The following is a 15,116-nucleotide window of genomic DNA, read 5'->3' on the forward strand; positions in this document are numbered from 1 at the left end:
CACTTCTTGGCAAGTTGGAAAAACAGTAAGAACTGTGTTCCTCTCTTACTGGTGCTCCCTTTAAGAATCCCACTGCCTTTTGATGAACACGGTGTGCCCTACCCTTTCTGATGGCAGGAAGAACACACAGCAGCAAACATGGCTCTTCCCAGGAAAGATGCAAGCAGAAGTAACCACCTCCGGGTGGGGACCCTATCAGTTTCCAATAAGGGGACTATTTTTAACCCATCATCTTTCCTTTTAAAGTAGCCATAATCGTAAATATAAGAGATACCATTTTAATATCTTGTTTGTTAACTCCAGAATAGTATTCAAACACAAAAATGTCAGTGTAAACACTCTGCAATTTACAAAAATTAGCATATCAACAGGGTATGCTTTGAAATCAAGAACTGTAAGGTCACCCTGTAAGTGTCATCAGAAGCATTTTAATACAAAAGCTGTAATCACAGAATTACTGGCTTTAAACTACTGAATTTCCTGAGGGAAGTTTGATAATGCAAAGGAATGTAATCATGTTTGATTTTCTTTATTGCTAACTCTGCATGGAGATCTGAAAAAAATCACTATTAATCTAAGTAAGACAACATAGGCCTTAAATGAAAATGTAAAACAATGCCTTAAAATTATGTTCATGCTGATTGCAGCTTCTTTGCAGGAGAAAAAAAACTCTACTAAACTGTCCTTTTCTGCATGTGATTTCTGCATGGGCTATACAGTGCTTAACTGTTAAAAATAAAATGTGTTTTTAAAGTTAGAACTGGGTTTATCTCAAGCAAAACCTGATCATCTTTTAGAACAGATAAGCATGAGAAGTTGGATTTAGTTCTGGTCTTGCAAGAATTACAAACTCTGACTGCTTGTAGCTTACAAATCTCTGTCCAAATAGACTAAATATTTCATTGTTCTGAAAATGCTCAGGCTTCAGAAAGCTTCATTGATATGCATGATGTTCTGATACAGAATTTCAGACTTATTTCTGATTTACAAAAGCAATTGGAAAAACACATGACTAATTGTTCCTGAAAAGTAATTGCTAAATTTGGAGCAGATGCAGTGGAATCCAGGTTGTTCCAGGTAGCATTAAAAAAAAAAAGATACTGAAGTGTTGTGGTTTAACCTCAGCCAGCAACTAAGCACCACACAGGCATTCGCTCGCTCCCCCTTGCAGTGAGATTGGGGGAAGAGAATTGGAAGAGTAAAAGTGAGAAAACTTGTGAGTTAAGAACAGTTTAATAACTGAAATAAAATATAACACCAACATCAACATAGTAATAATAATAATCAATTGTAGTGAAAAGGAAAATAACAAAGAGAAAGAAATAAACCCCAAGAAAGAAAAGCAATGCAAATGAAAACAATTGCTCACAACTAACTGATCTATGCCCAGCCAGTCCCCAAGCAGTGGCCCCCTTGCCAACCTTCCCCTAGTTTTATTGCTGAGCATGACATCACATGGTGTGGAATATCTCTTTGGTCAGCTGGGGTCGGCTGTCCTAGCTGCGTCCCCTCCCAGCTCCTTGTGCACCCCCAGCCTACTCTCTGGTGGGGTGGTGAGAGGAGCCAAAAAGGCCTTGACTCTGTGTAAGAACTGCTCAGCAGTAACTAAAACATCCCTGTGTTACCAACACCGTTTCCAGCACGAATCCAAAACATAGCCCCTTACAAGCTACTCTGAAGAAAATGAACTCTACCTCAGCCAAAACCAGCACATGAAGTTATGTGTCTATTCAGTGTTCAGCATATATTCTGGGTTGCAAAGGACAAAGGGGAGTCCAGGACCATGCGAATAAGCAGCCTATATGTTCAAGGCTTGATATTACTCATACTGAAGATACAGGAAAATTTCCACTGGTTTCCTTGAGTTTTGCTGGACTTTGAGCCTTTGCTGGACCTTGAGCATGTATCTAGCCTCGATGTCCCTTGTTCCATTGGACACCTCTATGAAAACTGCATTTGATCAAACTGCAGAAATGTTGATGCTCCCAGGAAGCTCGTAAGTGTGGTACAAACAATTCTCTGTTCAGAGCAAAAGCACTGGAGCAATGAATATATTCTATTCCCTTCAGAACAGCAAAACTGAAAATTCTGGTCAAATAATCATATACAGAAAAGGAATGAAGGATAATGTCTGTCACTATTCAAGTGCAGGACTTACAGGGGAATATAATATTAAAAATAAAAAAATCACGAATTAATGGCTTGTCAATACTTTATTAATGTATGGTTTTTTTCACATCTCACATGAAAACAGCATGGAGTTTGTCTTAACTTCCTAGCTACGTGGATGTTTAAACATGAGCTGGGAGTTTTCCCAAACCAAGGACAAATGACTTGAAAAGCTGTGATAATCCATATAGAAGTTAAAAGGACATGTCAGTCTAGTAGGACAGACTAATTAATGAAAAGAGACAATTAATTGCTCTCTAAATTGATAGAACTTCTTTGGTTTGTGGTGGGCTTTATCATATGAAATCATGAAAGACATCTTAGAAGACTCATTAGACTTCTGGTCTACATGGAGGGATTCAGATATAAAAAAGAAACAGAGTAATTATTTGAGACAGTTTTGAGTGATTTTTTAATGAATTTGTATTTTCTGCATGCAAAGCAATCTGAAACTGCTCCTGCTCATCCCGTGTTTCTATGGATGTGTTTCTTGTGTGTAAAATGATCAACCTGGGGGTTTACTAGCAAACTAATTCTTCTTCCCATTATTTGGAAGGTCACTTTAAAATACTTTCACGTCAATTGAAGCAATTGCATTAACAAGATATAAGCCCTTAGCTCAGATAGAAGGTAACTCTTATCAGCTGAAATGTGTTAAACTGTTAAGTGCAGTCCTCCTTTGCTAACACAAAAGGAAATGGTTTAACGTAAAGCATGATGTTGGTCAGTTCACCCAAAAGAGAGCTGAAAGGCTATGATTTCTATGTTACTGCTATTTCTGGCTGAAGGAATATAACTTCAGTGACATTATATTGTTTCTGCTATTTACTGAATGAGTAAATCTTTGAATGGGTGAGTAATAAACAAACAAACAAAAATAACAAAGAGCAAGTGATGCTTTCCAGACTACATTTTAGAGAAACAGCAATTTTGAAAGCTTCCCTATTTTGCAAATGCTTTCACATGTAAATAGTGTAAATAGTGGCAACCCAAATAATTTAAGTAAGGGATATCAGCGAGTGATACAATCTGTCCATGTCTACTTATGGAAAAATATCACTATATCTGAATTTCTCAGCTCTCCGGGTTTGTTTGTGCTGCAAACTCTGAGCTCTCAGCCACACAGCACAGGATCTTACCCACTGCATTCAATTCTAATTAACCTTTTCCTGAAAGGGTTCAAACACAGGTCCTGTGGGTAACTAAGGAAAGTAAAAATAAGCAAAGAGTCTGAAAGTTATCCTACTTTAGCAGAATTTTTTCTTCAACTTTTCTAAACAGCTTTACTGAAAGGAGGATGGTGGATATACAGGAAACCACGTATACCATGGCTTCAGGCTCCTATTCCTTCTACCTCTTATCCCCTTGTAACAGTGGAGAAGCCAAAAATGCAACTTCCATTTTCCATTTGGTTTTTTTTTAATCTTCAGGTTTCCCCTACAGGAACTGTACAGACTTTGACTTGGATATGATAATAACATAGATACATTTTTTTTTACCTGTTTCCTTTGGAGAAAGTTTCACAAGTAATTGTTTCTTTTTCACCTCAAAAGTTGCTAACGGCAGCATTTTTGGTAGAGGGTGGGACAGATATTTCTGTGTTTAAATATTGATAGCTACTCTAGAAGGCCTTACGACTTGATGTTTAGCAGGTGATTTATGTCCAACCTTGACATTTCTGGTGGTTAGGGCTCCCTAACACATTTTTGCAGTGGAGTCACTTCAAGACACAGACACTGATATATACATATATATATTTATGCATATATATAGGCAGACACGCTCGCTCAGGCACATATACTATATACTTACTGAACATCCAGAAATACCATCCCAAAGCTCTCCCCTCCCTTCCGCCGTGACCCTCCCGGGGCACATCCCCGTGTGGCCGGCAGGTGGCGGTATCGGGCCGGGCTGGGCGCCCCGCCCCGCCCAGCGGCGCCCCCGGTCCCCCGGCCCGCCGGCCCAGGGCAGCCCCCGCTCCCTTCGGCAGCCCCCGCGCCCCCGCCGCCCAAGGGAGCTCCGCTGGGCCTGTCTCCCATGGCGCCGGGGTTGGGGGGGGAGGGAGGGGGAGGAAAAAAGAAAAAGGGAGGGAATTTCTCTCTTTTTCTTCCTTTTCCCCTCCGGAAACTCGGTGAAGTTCGGTCAACTGGCCACGTTCCTCCGCACTGCTGGGGGTGAAACCCCAGTCGGGAGACAAAAAAAAAATCATTTCGAGCTAAAGCAGCGCTTACCCCTCCCAGCCCCTCACCCCACTCGTGTCCCGGGAGTCCTCAGCTGCCGGTGCCGGCCGGTTCCCGCGGGCGGCAGGAGCAGACCCGTCCTCCCCCATCACGCCGGGGTGGCGGGCCGTCCCCGCTACCGGAGCAGGAGCGGGGGCTTCGCGCTCTCCAGCGGAGGTCTGGAAGGAGGAAAAGCGGAGGGAGGATCCGCGAGGATCCAGGTAGATCCAGCTTTTACCGCTTACCAAAAGCCATCAGCAGCTGGACCTCCGCCTCCTCCCTCCCTCCATCCTTTCCTCCCTCCTCCCCTAACGGCCGCCCTCCCCTGCCCCTCCGCGATGAGAGTCGGGCCAACTCGGTGCGCGCCAGCCAGCAGCGATCTCTGCCAGGGGCAGACCGATCGCTTTCATGTCGCAGGGTGACTGCTAGCTCTGCGGAGGCTCCCCCGGCCGAGCCGGGCTGGGGCTGGGGAGTCGGCGGCGGGCGGGCAGCTGCCCCGGCGCCGGGGTGCCCGGCGGCGCGCCCCGCGGGATGCTGGCGGCGGGGGATGCGGAGCCGGCCGCGGACTAACATGGGGGGCAGCCACTCCCACAGGGCGCCCGTCTTCGACGAGAACGAGGACGGTGAGTGCGGAGCTGTCCACGGTACCGCGCGCCGCGCGTCGCCGTCGTGTCGCACCTCGGGGCCGCGGGCAACACCCTCTGCCCGGGCAGGTGTCGGCGCCGCCGCCTCCCCGCGCTCCCTCCGCGGAGCCGTTTGGAATCCTGCAGCGGGCTGCCTGCTGTGGGGTGAGGTCCCCCGGGGGAGGAGGAGGTGAAGCCCCACCTTTGTTCACAGCCGTTGAGTGGGTATTTGCTTTCGGGAGGGCTCACCTGAAGGCTAGCACACCCTCGCGTGGGGTTTACGCACATGGCAGGTAACTCCATACATGCGTTTATGAACGGGCATCATTTTGGAGATGGATGCCCACTTTTTTGTTGTCGTTTATGTTTGTTTGACTCTTTGCCCACCTGCCCATTTTAAGTGGTTATATCTCTCTCAGGCAGTATACTTTTTTCCATCATCTCTACTTTCTGAAACTTTTTTTAGCTTCTTCTATTACTCTGAGATTTTTCTCCCTGCCCAGATAATATGTCATAAGAAAGTGTATCTTGTAAAATTTTTGGAAGGCAATGGAACAGTTTACATAAAACACAGTGTTTCTTTGCTATTTATGCATTTCCATGTCATTTTCATATGTAGACCATATTTCACTGAAATTCTGTGACTGTATTTCAGTTACAATCATTTTGGCTTTTGAAGCAAAGAGAACACTGCACTGTTAAGAAGCAGATATTTGTATATTATCACTTCAAGTGTTCTTAATGTTGCTTATGGGATAGAGGATGTTGCCTGTCTGGGCAACTGATGCTTAATTTTGAGTAGTTTCCTTTCCCAGTAGTTTCCAATATATTATAATGTGATTGTGTCTCAATAGACTATAACATTGTTTTGGCTTTCTGAGGTTCATAACAAATAAAAAACATGTATGCTCTTCCCTGTGTGTTCAGAACACACAGAGATACTTGTTCTGTTTTGCTAATAGGGAGGAAATGTATTAAATGCATCTAAAGTGCTTATAAGGGTGAATGCATGTTTACTTGCATTTAAGACACAGTTGTCACTCCCTATTCCTTGACAAAGCTTGACGAGGTATTTGATGAAGTTTGGTTTACAAGACTCTATTGTCTGTGTGGAGAATGGGACAGATTATTTACTATTTGTGTATTGTGGTGCAATAGCTATGATTTTCTTGTGCTGATACAAAATTTCAGTCATTTACCACAGGTCATGCTTTGCAAACAAGTGAGAAAGATCCCTCCCCACACACACATACCTCCCCCTCCCCCCCAGTAAAATCTTGATCATGCACAATTAGTCTTGTAAACCTAGAGGTAACTCAAAAAATACCCAAGAGTGAACACATGGTGTTAATTTTGTCTGGACACCCTAAGCAGAAAAATAGCCATGCCTTTGCCTTTGTAAGACTTTTGATTTGGCTCTCTTGAGTTAGCAGTTTCCATGAGTTATTACCATTTTTTTCCCCCATGAGACAAGGCTGTCAATAGTTCAAAAGTAAAGTACTGCAGAGAAGACTTCATGCCACTTAGTTCTTTTTCGCTCACAAAAACATTTCTGTAATGCAGCCATTATTAATATGTAATAAAAAAATGCGCATGAACTATTTATGGATTTCTATTAGGTCACTATTTATTGTTTGCCTGATTTTGTTTTGTTTTGTTCTATTTTTTTCCCCCATTATGAATGTTCCTAACATCATATTTTTTCCTCTTAAGATATTATGCTTAGCACAACAATCTAGTTCAGAAGAGTCCATTGCTTTTAAAACAATAACCTATTTCCTATTCTACTTACAAATTATTATTCAGGTTGGAAATTTTCCCAAATAATATAGGAAAACATCTCCTATTTGAAAATATATCTTACTAGGTTTCATCCAAATTCAAGCTGTATTTCATATTCCCACTAGCAGCTACAGGAGTCACTATTTTCCATGATATTGGACTCAATATGAAATTAAAAAAAAAAAAAGAAAGTATAGCAAGAGAAACTACATTTTCTCTTGAGATAGTATAATTCTGCCCAAGAATGACAATGCCTGTCGGTTCAAAGATAACTGGAATAAGTGAGTTGTGTATGACTACGTAGGCATAGTAGAAATTAAGCTGTTTAGTGTATTGTGTGTAATGTCACAGCTGCCACTTAAAATGAGGAAAAAATGAGAGCAGAAGAAAGTATTGTCGTTTTATGTTCATACATGTTAATGACGGATGTAGAATGAAATACAAATTTTGGAAGAAGAGGTTTAAAACCCTTCATTGTCACTTCGCAAATCACAGGAAAAGTAACTTATTCAGGTTACAACATAACAAAGAAAGATATGGAGATAGTACCTGAAGAGTACCCAGGTACTGCCTGACAAGCTTATAGAGAATCTGCTCTAGAGTTACAACTCCTGCTTTCTGTCTGATGAGAATAGGTGTTGATCCACTAAGTGCATCTAAAAGCTATAAGTTGTATGTAGACGCCCCACTGTGCTTAGGATAACAAAAAATGATCCATGCAGAAGGCTGGACTGCATGCTGTAAATCTCCAGTTATCACAGACAGCAAAACACATCATTATTACAAACTGATCTTTTAAAAAGCCATAACACATACCATTTCTAAACTAGCTATATTTGTTCTCTGCTCTATTTTTGTTAGAAAGATCTTCCACAGCTTCGCTCTTTGAATGGTTAGAAGCATCTGTTTTCCTGATTAAATAATTCTTAACCTATTTATAAGATTTATGTTTCTTCCAACTTCTTTGTTAGCTTAAATAGCTCTCCACCTACCACGATTACTCCCGTGCCTTGATAGACAGAAAAAAATGTCCCCTCTCACTCATTGTTTTGTAAGAAAACCTCTTCTAGTTTTATCTTATTTCCACTGATTTTTCATCTCCTGTGCCCCTGCATGCCTCTGAATTTGTCTTGGCTGCACACAGATAACCCAAATTATACACAGAATTGCAGGTGAGTTTTCACCAGGACCTTCTGCTGGAAAGTATATTTCCTGATCTCTACTACAAATAATTTTCCTGGTACAGCCTATAACTACCTATGTCTTTTTCATGGACACGTCATGTGAATAGTTCAGTCACCTCATGATGTGAGCCCACCAGTGCTCTGTTCAGTAATTTCCACCGATGAGCTCCAATCTACAGCAGAAATTTTTGGTGTTCCTACGTACATGACCATGCATTTTGCATGCATGGATTTCAGTCTATTTCTATTATTCATATTCTCAAAGATTATCACCCACTTCTTTCCTTGTGATGCTCTGATTCTCCATTATTTTACCAATGTATTGTATTATCACTGCTCTCATCAGCTCCATGCTAGATAACCATGCTAGTTATCAAGACCACTGAATATTTTGTGTAAACAATCAGCTGCATCATTTCCAGACTTCATCTCCTTTGCTGTAAACCTCCATCAGCCTCATAATTCCCATTTCAAAATAACATTTTTTCCTGTGTTACCCACCTCGCATTTTGCCAGTTAATTCTCACCTTGTTCAGTTTTGCTTATACTTTTTTATATATCACTTCACCAAAACTGAGAAAAATGAAATCTAAGTCAACTCTACCATCTACAAATAAGTTTCTCATCAAGTATCTTGCAACTCTTCTGCAAACAACTTCTGGCAAAATTTGTGCTATATTTATCTCGTTTTTAGTTCTTAGCCTAGATTAAAGCATGAGAGCGAAGAAAATTCAGTGAACACAGTCCTTTGTTTGCCTACAGTTTACACTCTGGTTAAAGAAGCTCAATGGAAAATATGTTTCATTTCTTGATTTGTATTGCTGTATAAGTTGGATAGACAACTAGGTCTAGTGTAGCAGCATCACTACCTCTTATCGAAGCTAGATGCTTTAATGGCTTAGAACTATAGCTTTTTTCAGACCTTTAGAAAGTGTTTTCAAGCTACATACTACACTAATTGTGTAGTCAATTCAGCATGCAAGTAAAAGGAAAAAAGTTTCATTTTGGCTAATACTGCTGAAGTAAAGTAATGTTGACTCTCTTTACCTTGAATGTTTCCTATTCTCACAACAACTATACTCTCCTGAATATGTGTATCCAGTACTAATTCCAGGAGAGCAAAGGAGTACATCTTTCCTCATGTTTAGCTCTTTAGAAACAATAATAAGTTTACAAGAATGGCAATAGAAGGGCGAGAGGAATATTCATCATTGGTAAACATTGTTTGCAAATTCTTGCTAAATATCGTAAGTAGCAAATATGTTACCAATAGCCTGGTGACTGTAAAGAGTATTTTTCATACTGGATTTGCTTGACCGTGCTCTCTTAAAACTTCAATTATATTTAACAAGTGAAAGTGAAATAGTAGAAAAGAGTCATTTAGAAAAGAGCTGACTCAGGAGACATATTACTACTACCAAATAGTAATAACGTATTTGCCTATATTATGGTGGAAGATAGGGAGGAAAGGATAAGAAACAGAAGTGTTACAGGCTAGAAGCTGGTCCTGTGAACAGATATGGCAGTGGTATTTGGTTATTTGGGGCTTAAAAAGCCAGTTTTGCTACAGTTACTTTTAGAAACAAGTGCACTGAACTTTTTAAGAGCTTGGTTTTGTTTTTATAGTACATGGCTTTACATTTTAAGCAAACGGATTTCCAAAGAACATTTCACTGAGCATCCTGAAGCTATAGAGCTTCAACACTCCTTTACGGAGGTCAGTGTGACATGCTGTGCTACAGTACTGTGGTCTTGTATGTGGGAAATGAGGCACAGAAACATGCCACATCTTATTGCTACATGGCCAGTCCCTGATTCACTGCAGTGCTTATGGATGAAGCTGAAGTCCCACTGCTTTCCCTGAGTTGTAAGGCTTCATTCTGTTGTAGTGTCATTACTACAGAGCTCAATGGAAATCTTTTGTACTCCACAATAAAGCATCCATCCTCTGGAGTTAAATTTTAGATTCTAAGTTGTAATTTAAAATTGATTTCTACCTCTTCTCTTTAGAAAAACCTTCAGCTTAAAAGAAGGATTGTAAACTGTTGGCAAGTTGCAGAAAAAGTCATTATTAAACAACCTGCTACTGAAAAGACCACCTTACACTTAAAGCACAAAAATTAAATATAGATCCTAACAAAAAAGGCCTGCAATTAATATGGATCCAAGTAGCTAAATTCAGAGCATAATGGTTGAGTTTATATAAAGTGCAGTGGAAGCTGAACAACTGTGAAAGTGACATGGGGAAAAATGGCACACAAAGGTTTCACTTAGAATCAATTTAAAGCAATGGTTAAATGTCAAAATGAGTCAGATTCAAAATAGATCATGCAGTGTCCAGTTATTGTCAGCAACACGATGGTGCTCATCAGCCTGCTGCCACAAAGCTCTAAAGGATAATATCTGAGGCATTCATACAACAACTAAGAAGAGCTCAAATCATGAGGTGAATAACATACTTTTTTCAAACTAATTGTTTCATAAAATATAGCCCTACAGAACAGGTAAATAAAACGTGTAGAATCTAAATACATTTTGTTAGTAAAGGTAACAAATATAGGGTAGGATTAATGTTTCTGCTGGATTTTTGGTTTGTTCATACAATTTCTATGGCAGGTTATGTAGCATTTTACCTGTTCCTTCGCAAAGATGGATATTCCCTTTTAGAACTGGATTGGGTAGTAATACCACAATGTGAGTTAAAAATGCTCTAAGGCAGTTCTGTGTCAAAAATATGGATAAAACACAGCTGTTGAAGGCATTTTTTTAATGCTGGATATCAAGGTTTTAGATAAATAAGATCCAGACTATTGGATTTTATTTTTTGTTTCATGGATGACCATGTTTAATTACACACGACTTTATTTTCCATTTCTTGAACTTTAGACATGAAATCATCATTATGTGTAGTGCAATACATTTCAGAAACCCTAATGCTGGTGTCATTACAAACACAGAACATAACAGTGATCGGTGTTGAGCTGGCAGTTACAGCATGGTATGAGACAATAGGAGAATATGGGCAGAAATGAGAAAACAGAGCAATATGATAATTCCAGGCAGTCACAGAGGTTCCAACTGCCAAACTGTTGCTTGGTCTGTGTCAAAAGAGATTCAGAAGGAATATTGCAACCATCGTCAACCACAATCTTCCTGACTCAGTCTTCTTAAAGCTTTGATACAATGTACACAAATAATGTGTACCTCTTCAGATACTGGATAATTATAGGTGAAGTTTAATATTAGATCATGGAATTCCCTTTTCTATAGGGAACTCTGAAGAAATGCAAGATGAATCCGGCACTTCCATATTAGCTTCTTGCTCCTTGTTCCTTCAAATGAACTTCATGTCCAGTCCACCATTTGATTGTCTCAAAAATTTTGTGCATTATCTGATTTACCCTACACTTTTAGGATTAGAACCAACACTCTTTCAACAGACAGCCAAAGTATTTACCCATTTTATTTTATTTTATTTTACCATCATTCACATTCAACAAAATTTCTGTCAGCAATGGCTTAGAGATGAATCAGATGAATTTTCAAGACCCTTCCTAAACATATTTTCTACAATTCCAAGATTTAATTTTCTGCTTTGGTGGAAATATCCTTTTCAGGACCTCTGTCATAAGCAAAGGCATCAAGTAAGCCTCTGCTGCCCCTTTTGTAGCTTTCCAGAATTTACACAAGTGGTTGGCACAACACCTACCTCTATGTCAAGTAATTTTTCAGTGGCTCGTTATCTAGAAGTGTAAGTGCTCAGGAGAGGTAACATTTTACCCATATTGCCATGTGTACTGTGCCTGGAGATCAAGATAGGCTTTTTGGGTAACTAAGTATAAATAATTCATGACTAACCAAGCATCAAGCAAGATAAGCTTAGAGAATCCTATCCAAGATCAAGGGAAAATCTGAATGTGAAATAAACTGTGAGGAAACAAGATTGTTGTCTAAATATCTATACCATTGCTTTTGCAATCTTTTACAAATTCATAAATTGTCTCTCATCGCTGCTCATAGATGTTTCTTGCAGTGGAATTTCCAAATGGTGGAAGAAGCAGCACATTGGAGAAGTAAATGCTTGGTTTTTCCATGGAAAAATCTTGTTTGAATGTACAGATATATTAAACTGGTTTATATGTTATTATTGGTTTCACTTCCAGTAGAGTTCAAAAAACCAATCCTCCACTTCTGTCAGGGAGATCACAAGGCTGGCTGCACTGACTTGTCTCTGACACCTTCCCATAGAGCAAAGGGGAACAGGTCTGTCTCCTCCCTTTGGGCTCCAGTGTGACATTCACTGGGTCATTGGTTCCATCTGGCACAAAAGTGAAAGAATTCCTTTATTTGGATGCGTGGATGTGAGTTACAAACCAGCAGTAATGTGGGAATGCATTTTTTTTTTGGTCAACTTTGAGTAACATGCTGTCCAGTTAATGGAGAAAGTTCAGCCCAGAATGAAATACCGCACCTAACTGAATTAGAAAATGACTGAGAAAGTATTTGGAAGCAAAAATAATGAGAAATTCTTATCTTACTCATGGATGCTCAAATAAATTAGGTCCTATCACACCAGGACTGTCTTTATGCAGTCTCTTTTGAATGTGGGCTTAAGAACAAAGAAGACAAGGTTTTTGTTGGCCAAGCATGAGACTCTTTTTTTCTAGCTTCCTCATTAAATAGCAGAGCTGGGAAAGTAGAAGCACAAACCTTCCTGAAACTAAACCTAGTGGGCAGTGACATCTGGGACCAAGAATTGAAGGGCAGAAAAGAGGATAAGATTATTAAATTCATTTTGGAGGTTTCACAGTATTTTGACTTAGCTGGAGTGAGCTAGTGCTGAGGTGGTGGGAAGAAGGTGTGGAAAAGAAAAAGTTGCTGCTGAGATCAGTCAATACAAAGCAAAAATTTCTGAGAGGATATTCAAAGGAAAAGGACAACTTCAAGCTCAGCCTGATAGTGGAGCTCCACAGTATCCTGACATGGTAAAACATGGGGAAGGTGAAGGGACGAAAAGCAGGGAATTACCCACCAAACTTAGCGGGACAGGCAGGGGCTTTTTGGAGGGGGAAGAGCAGCATTACTAAGCAGTGTGTACATCATGTGACCTGATCTCTTCTGAGCACAGTTCTGCTTAATTTCATGAACTAGTTAAATTGACTACCTTAAACTACGACTTAGTTCCTAATGCAAGCCTATGTTGAGCTGCTGCTGAATTTGCTGCTGTGCTTGTCAACATTGTTTATGTGTGTATATGTAAGCTTCCCTATAGCAGGAAAAATATTATTATTCTGCAAAGATCAAAACCTTGTGCTAGCATTAAATGAGACATGAGTTACTTTCATTCATTCTACAATTAAGACAAAGATATTTTCTTTTAAATTCAAGGAACACTTCTTAGAAAACATTACTAGAGTCGGTAGCAGCCTGTTACACAGGTTTTTAAGACTTTAATAGTAACTAAACATAGTTGATGAGTCTGAAATTTATTTCCCACATTTTATATCCCCATAAATATTTTCTTTATGATATCATATCATAATATAAAAGTCTGCATTTTATATTTCTTTAATCCTTTCCTAACTTCTTCTGTTTTGAAGATGTTTGTTCTGGATGTATTGATCAAATCTACTCTACAGTTTGGTTATCTGACTAATTGAAATCTGTGCTTTTCAGCTTCCTACTTCTATCTGGTGATATTTTCTTGCCTTTTAATTTATTTCCACTTTCCAATTTTCTCTTTTTTTTTTTTTTAATTCCAGTTCTTTGAAGTTTAGAAACTTTTAGATAAGTTCTACAGCTGATGTACTTTTCTGGTCTGCCATTTTTATTTTGGTTCCATAGAGAAAAAATAAAGCACTGGCTTTGTCTTTGTATTGGTAACACTGTTCTGTGTAAGAAAGAGTGTGGTATTAAGCAGGATCAATATACTAAGAGGCAATATACTGCAATGGGCAAAAAAGGTTTTCTTTCTTTTTCCTACTTTTGGTGTGATAAGGGAACACCTGCTGTTCCTTTATTTAAGATCTAAAAATGCAAACTGAGTTAATCCTTCCAGTAATTATTATTTCCTTATGATTTTGTTCTGCCTCCCTTGCTGAGCAATAAAAACTGCTCTTAGTCACCCTATTAAAACAGAGATGCAATATAATCACAAAATCACCATTAGCATCCTGAGTGTCCTTCACACATTTCTGAAACTATCCTCTGCTTCCCCTTGGACTGTTCTGACATTATCTTATGAAGATGTACTTATGCCTTTTGGGGTTAGTTTTAGATAAATCTTTGTTCAAACAGCAAAGCCTGCAAACCCTTTTGGGGCAATGCCACATCTTAGGCACTGTGATCTGCTACACAGAGCTTGAAGTCAAAGAACAAAAGCTATTCAAAACATCATTTCTGAGAAGCAGGAAATGTTATTAATTTAAGTCCAGCTTCATATTTGACTGTTTTAGCCTATGAAAACTACAGAGACGGCTACACACTCTTACGTGCAGGGAATTGCTATAAAACAAAGTTAGCCTTTTCTGAGTTTGGTTTGGACATAAGAGGAGGAAAATACTAGCCAGAAGTCCTTTGCAGCTTCATGAGATTCTTGTCTGCTCAGCCTTGGCATGTGATTTTTCAGCAATGGGATGCCAATAATGCCATTATTTCCAACTTTTTTGCAGCCCAGTGTATGTCTTTGAGGTCCTTTGCTCAAGTTTTTAAGCTAAAGTGTTAAACTAGATTGTCATATGGTGCAAATAATAATAGCAGACAACAATACCTTAAAAAGAGAAATACATTTTTAGTGTGAAATTCTCTGCAAACATCTCAGTGTTGAGAGACTTTCTTGCAGGTTTTATTGATCTTCTGCTAAACAAAAATGTCATCACTAAGTACTGTGAGATTTTGCTGGTGAAGATGCATAGAGTAGAGAACTTTTCCCAGTGATCCAAACTTTCAGCAGGGCAATCCTTGTTCTTTTGGGATTAGGGAGCTCTCTACTGATGAATAGGAGAAGAGAGCAGCTGGAGAAAGACTGCCCGGGCAGTTGTAAATGTTGGCTGTGGGAGGCAGGATGTGCAAGCAGAGCTTGTCTGGTGGCTATGTAAATTCTAGCTTTTGCTAGGATAGCGTCTTCTCTCTGAATG

At 39.6% G+C, this 15,116-nt stretch overlaps 1 protein-coding gene across 1 annotated transcript in view; it reads left to right on the forward strand.

Annotated features, from left to right (window-relative positions):
- The first annotated feature begins 4,938 nt into the window (after window positions 1-4,938).
- STK32B (serine/threonine kinase 32B) overlaps window positions 4,939-15,116 on the forward strand; it is a 169,569-nt gene continuing 159,391 nt past the window's right edge. The window contains exon 1 of the mRNA XM_065634054.1: window positions 4,939-5,014. Within this exon, the coding sequence (XP_065490126.1) occupies window positions 4,939-5,014 (76 nt within the window). The remainder of the gene's footprint in view (window positions 5,015-15,116) is intronic.

Source organism: Caloenas nicobarica, chromosome 4 (genome assembly GCF_036013445.1).
Source record: "Caloenas nicobarica isolate bCalNic1 chromosome 4, bCalNic1.hap1, whole genome shotgun sequence".
Classification (NCBI taxonomy): Eukaryota; Metazoa; Chordata; class Aves; order Columbiformes; family Columbidae; genus Caloenas; species Caloenas nicobarica.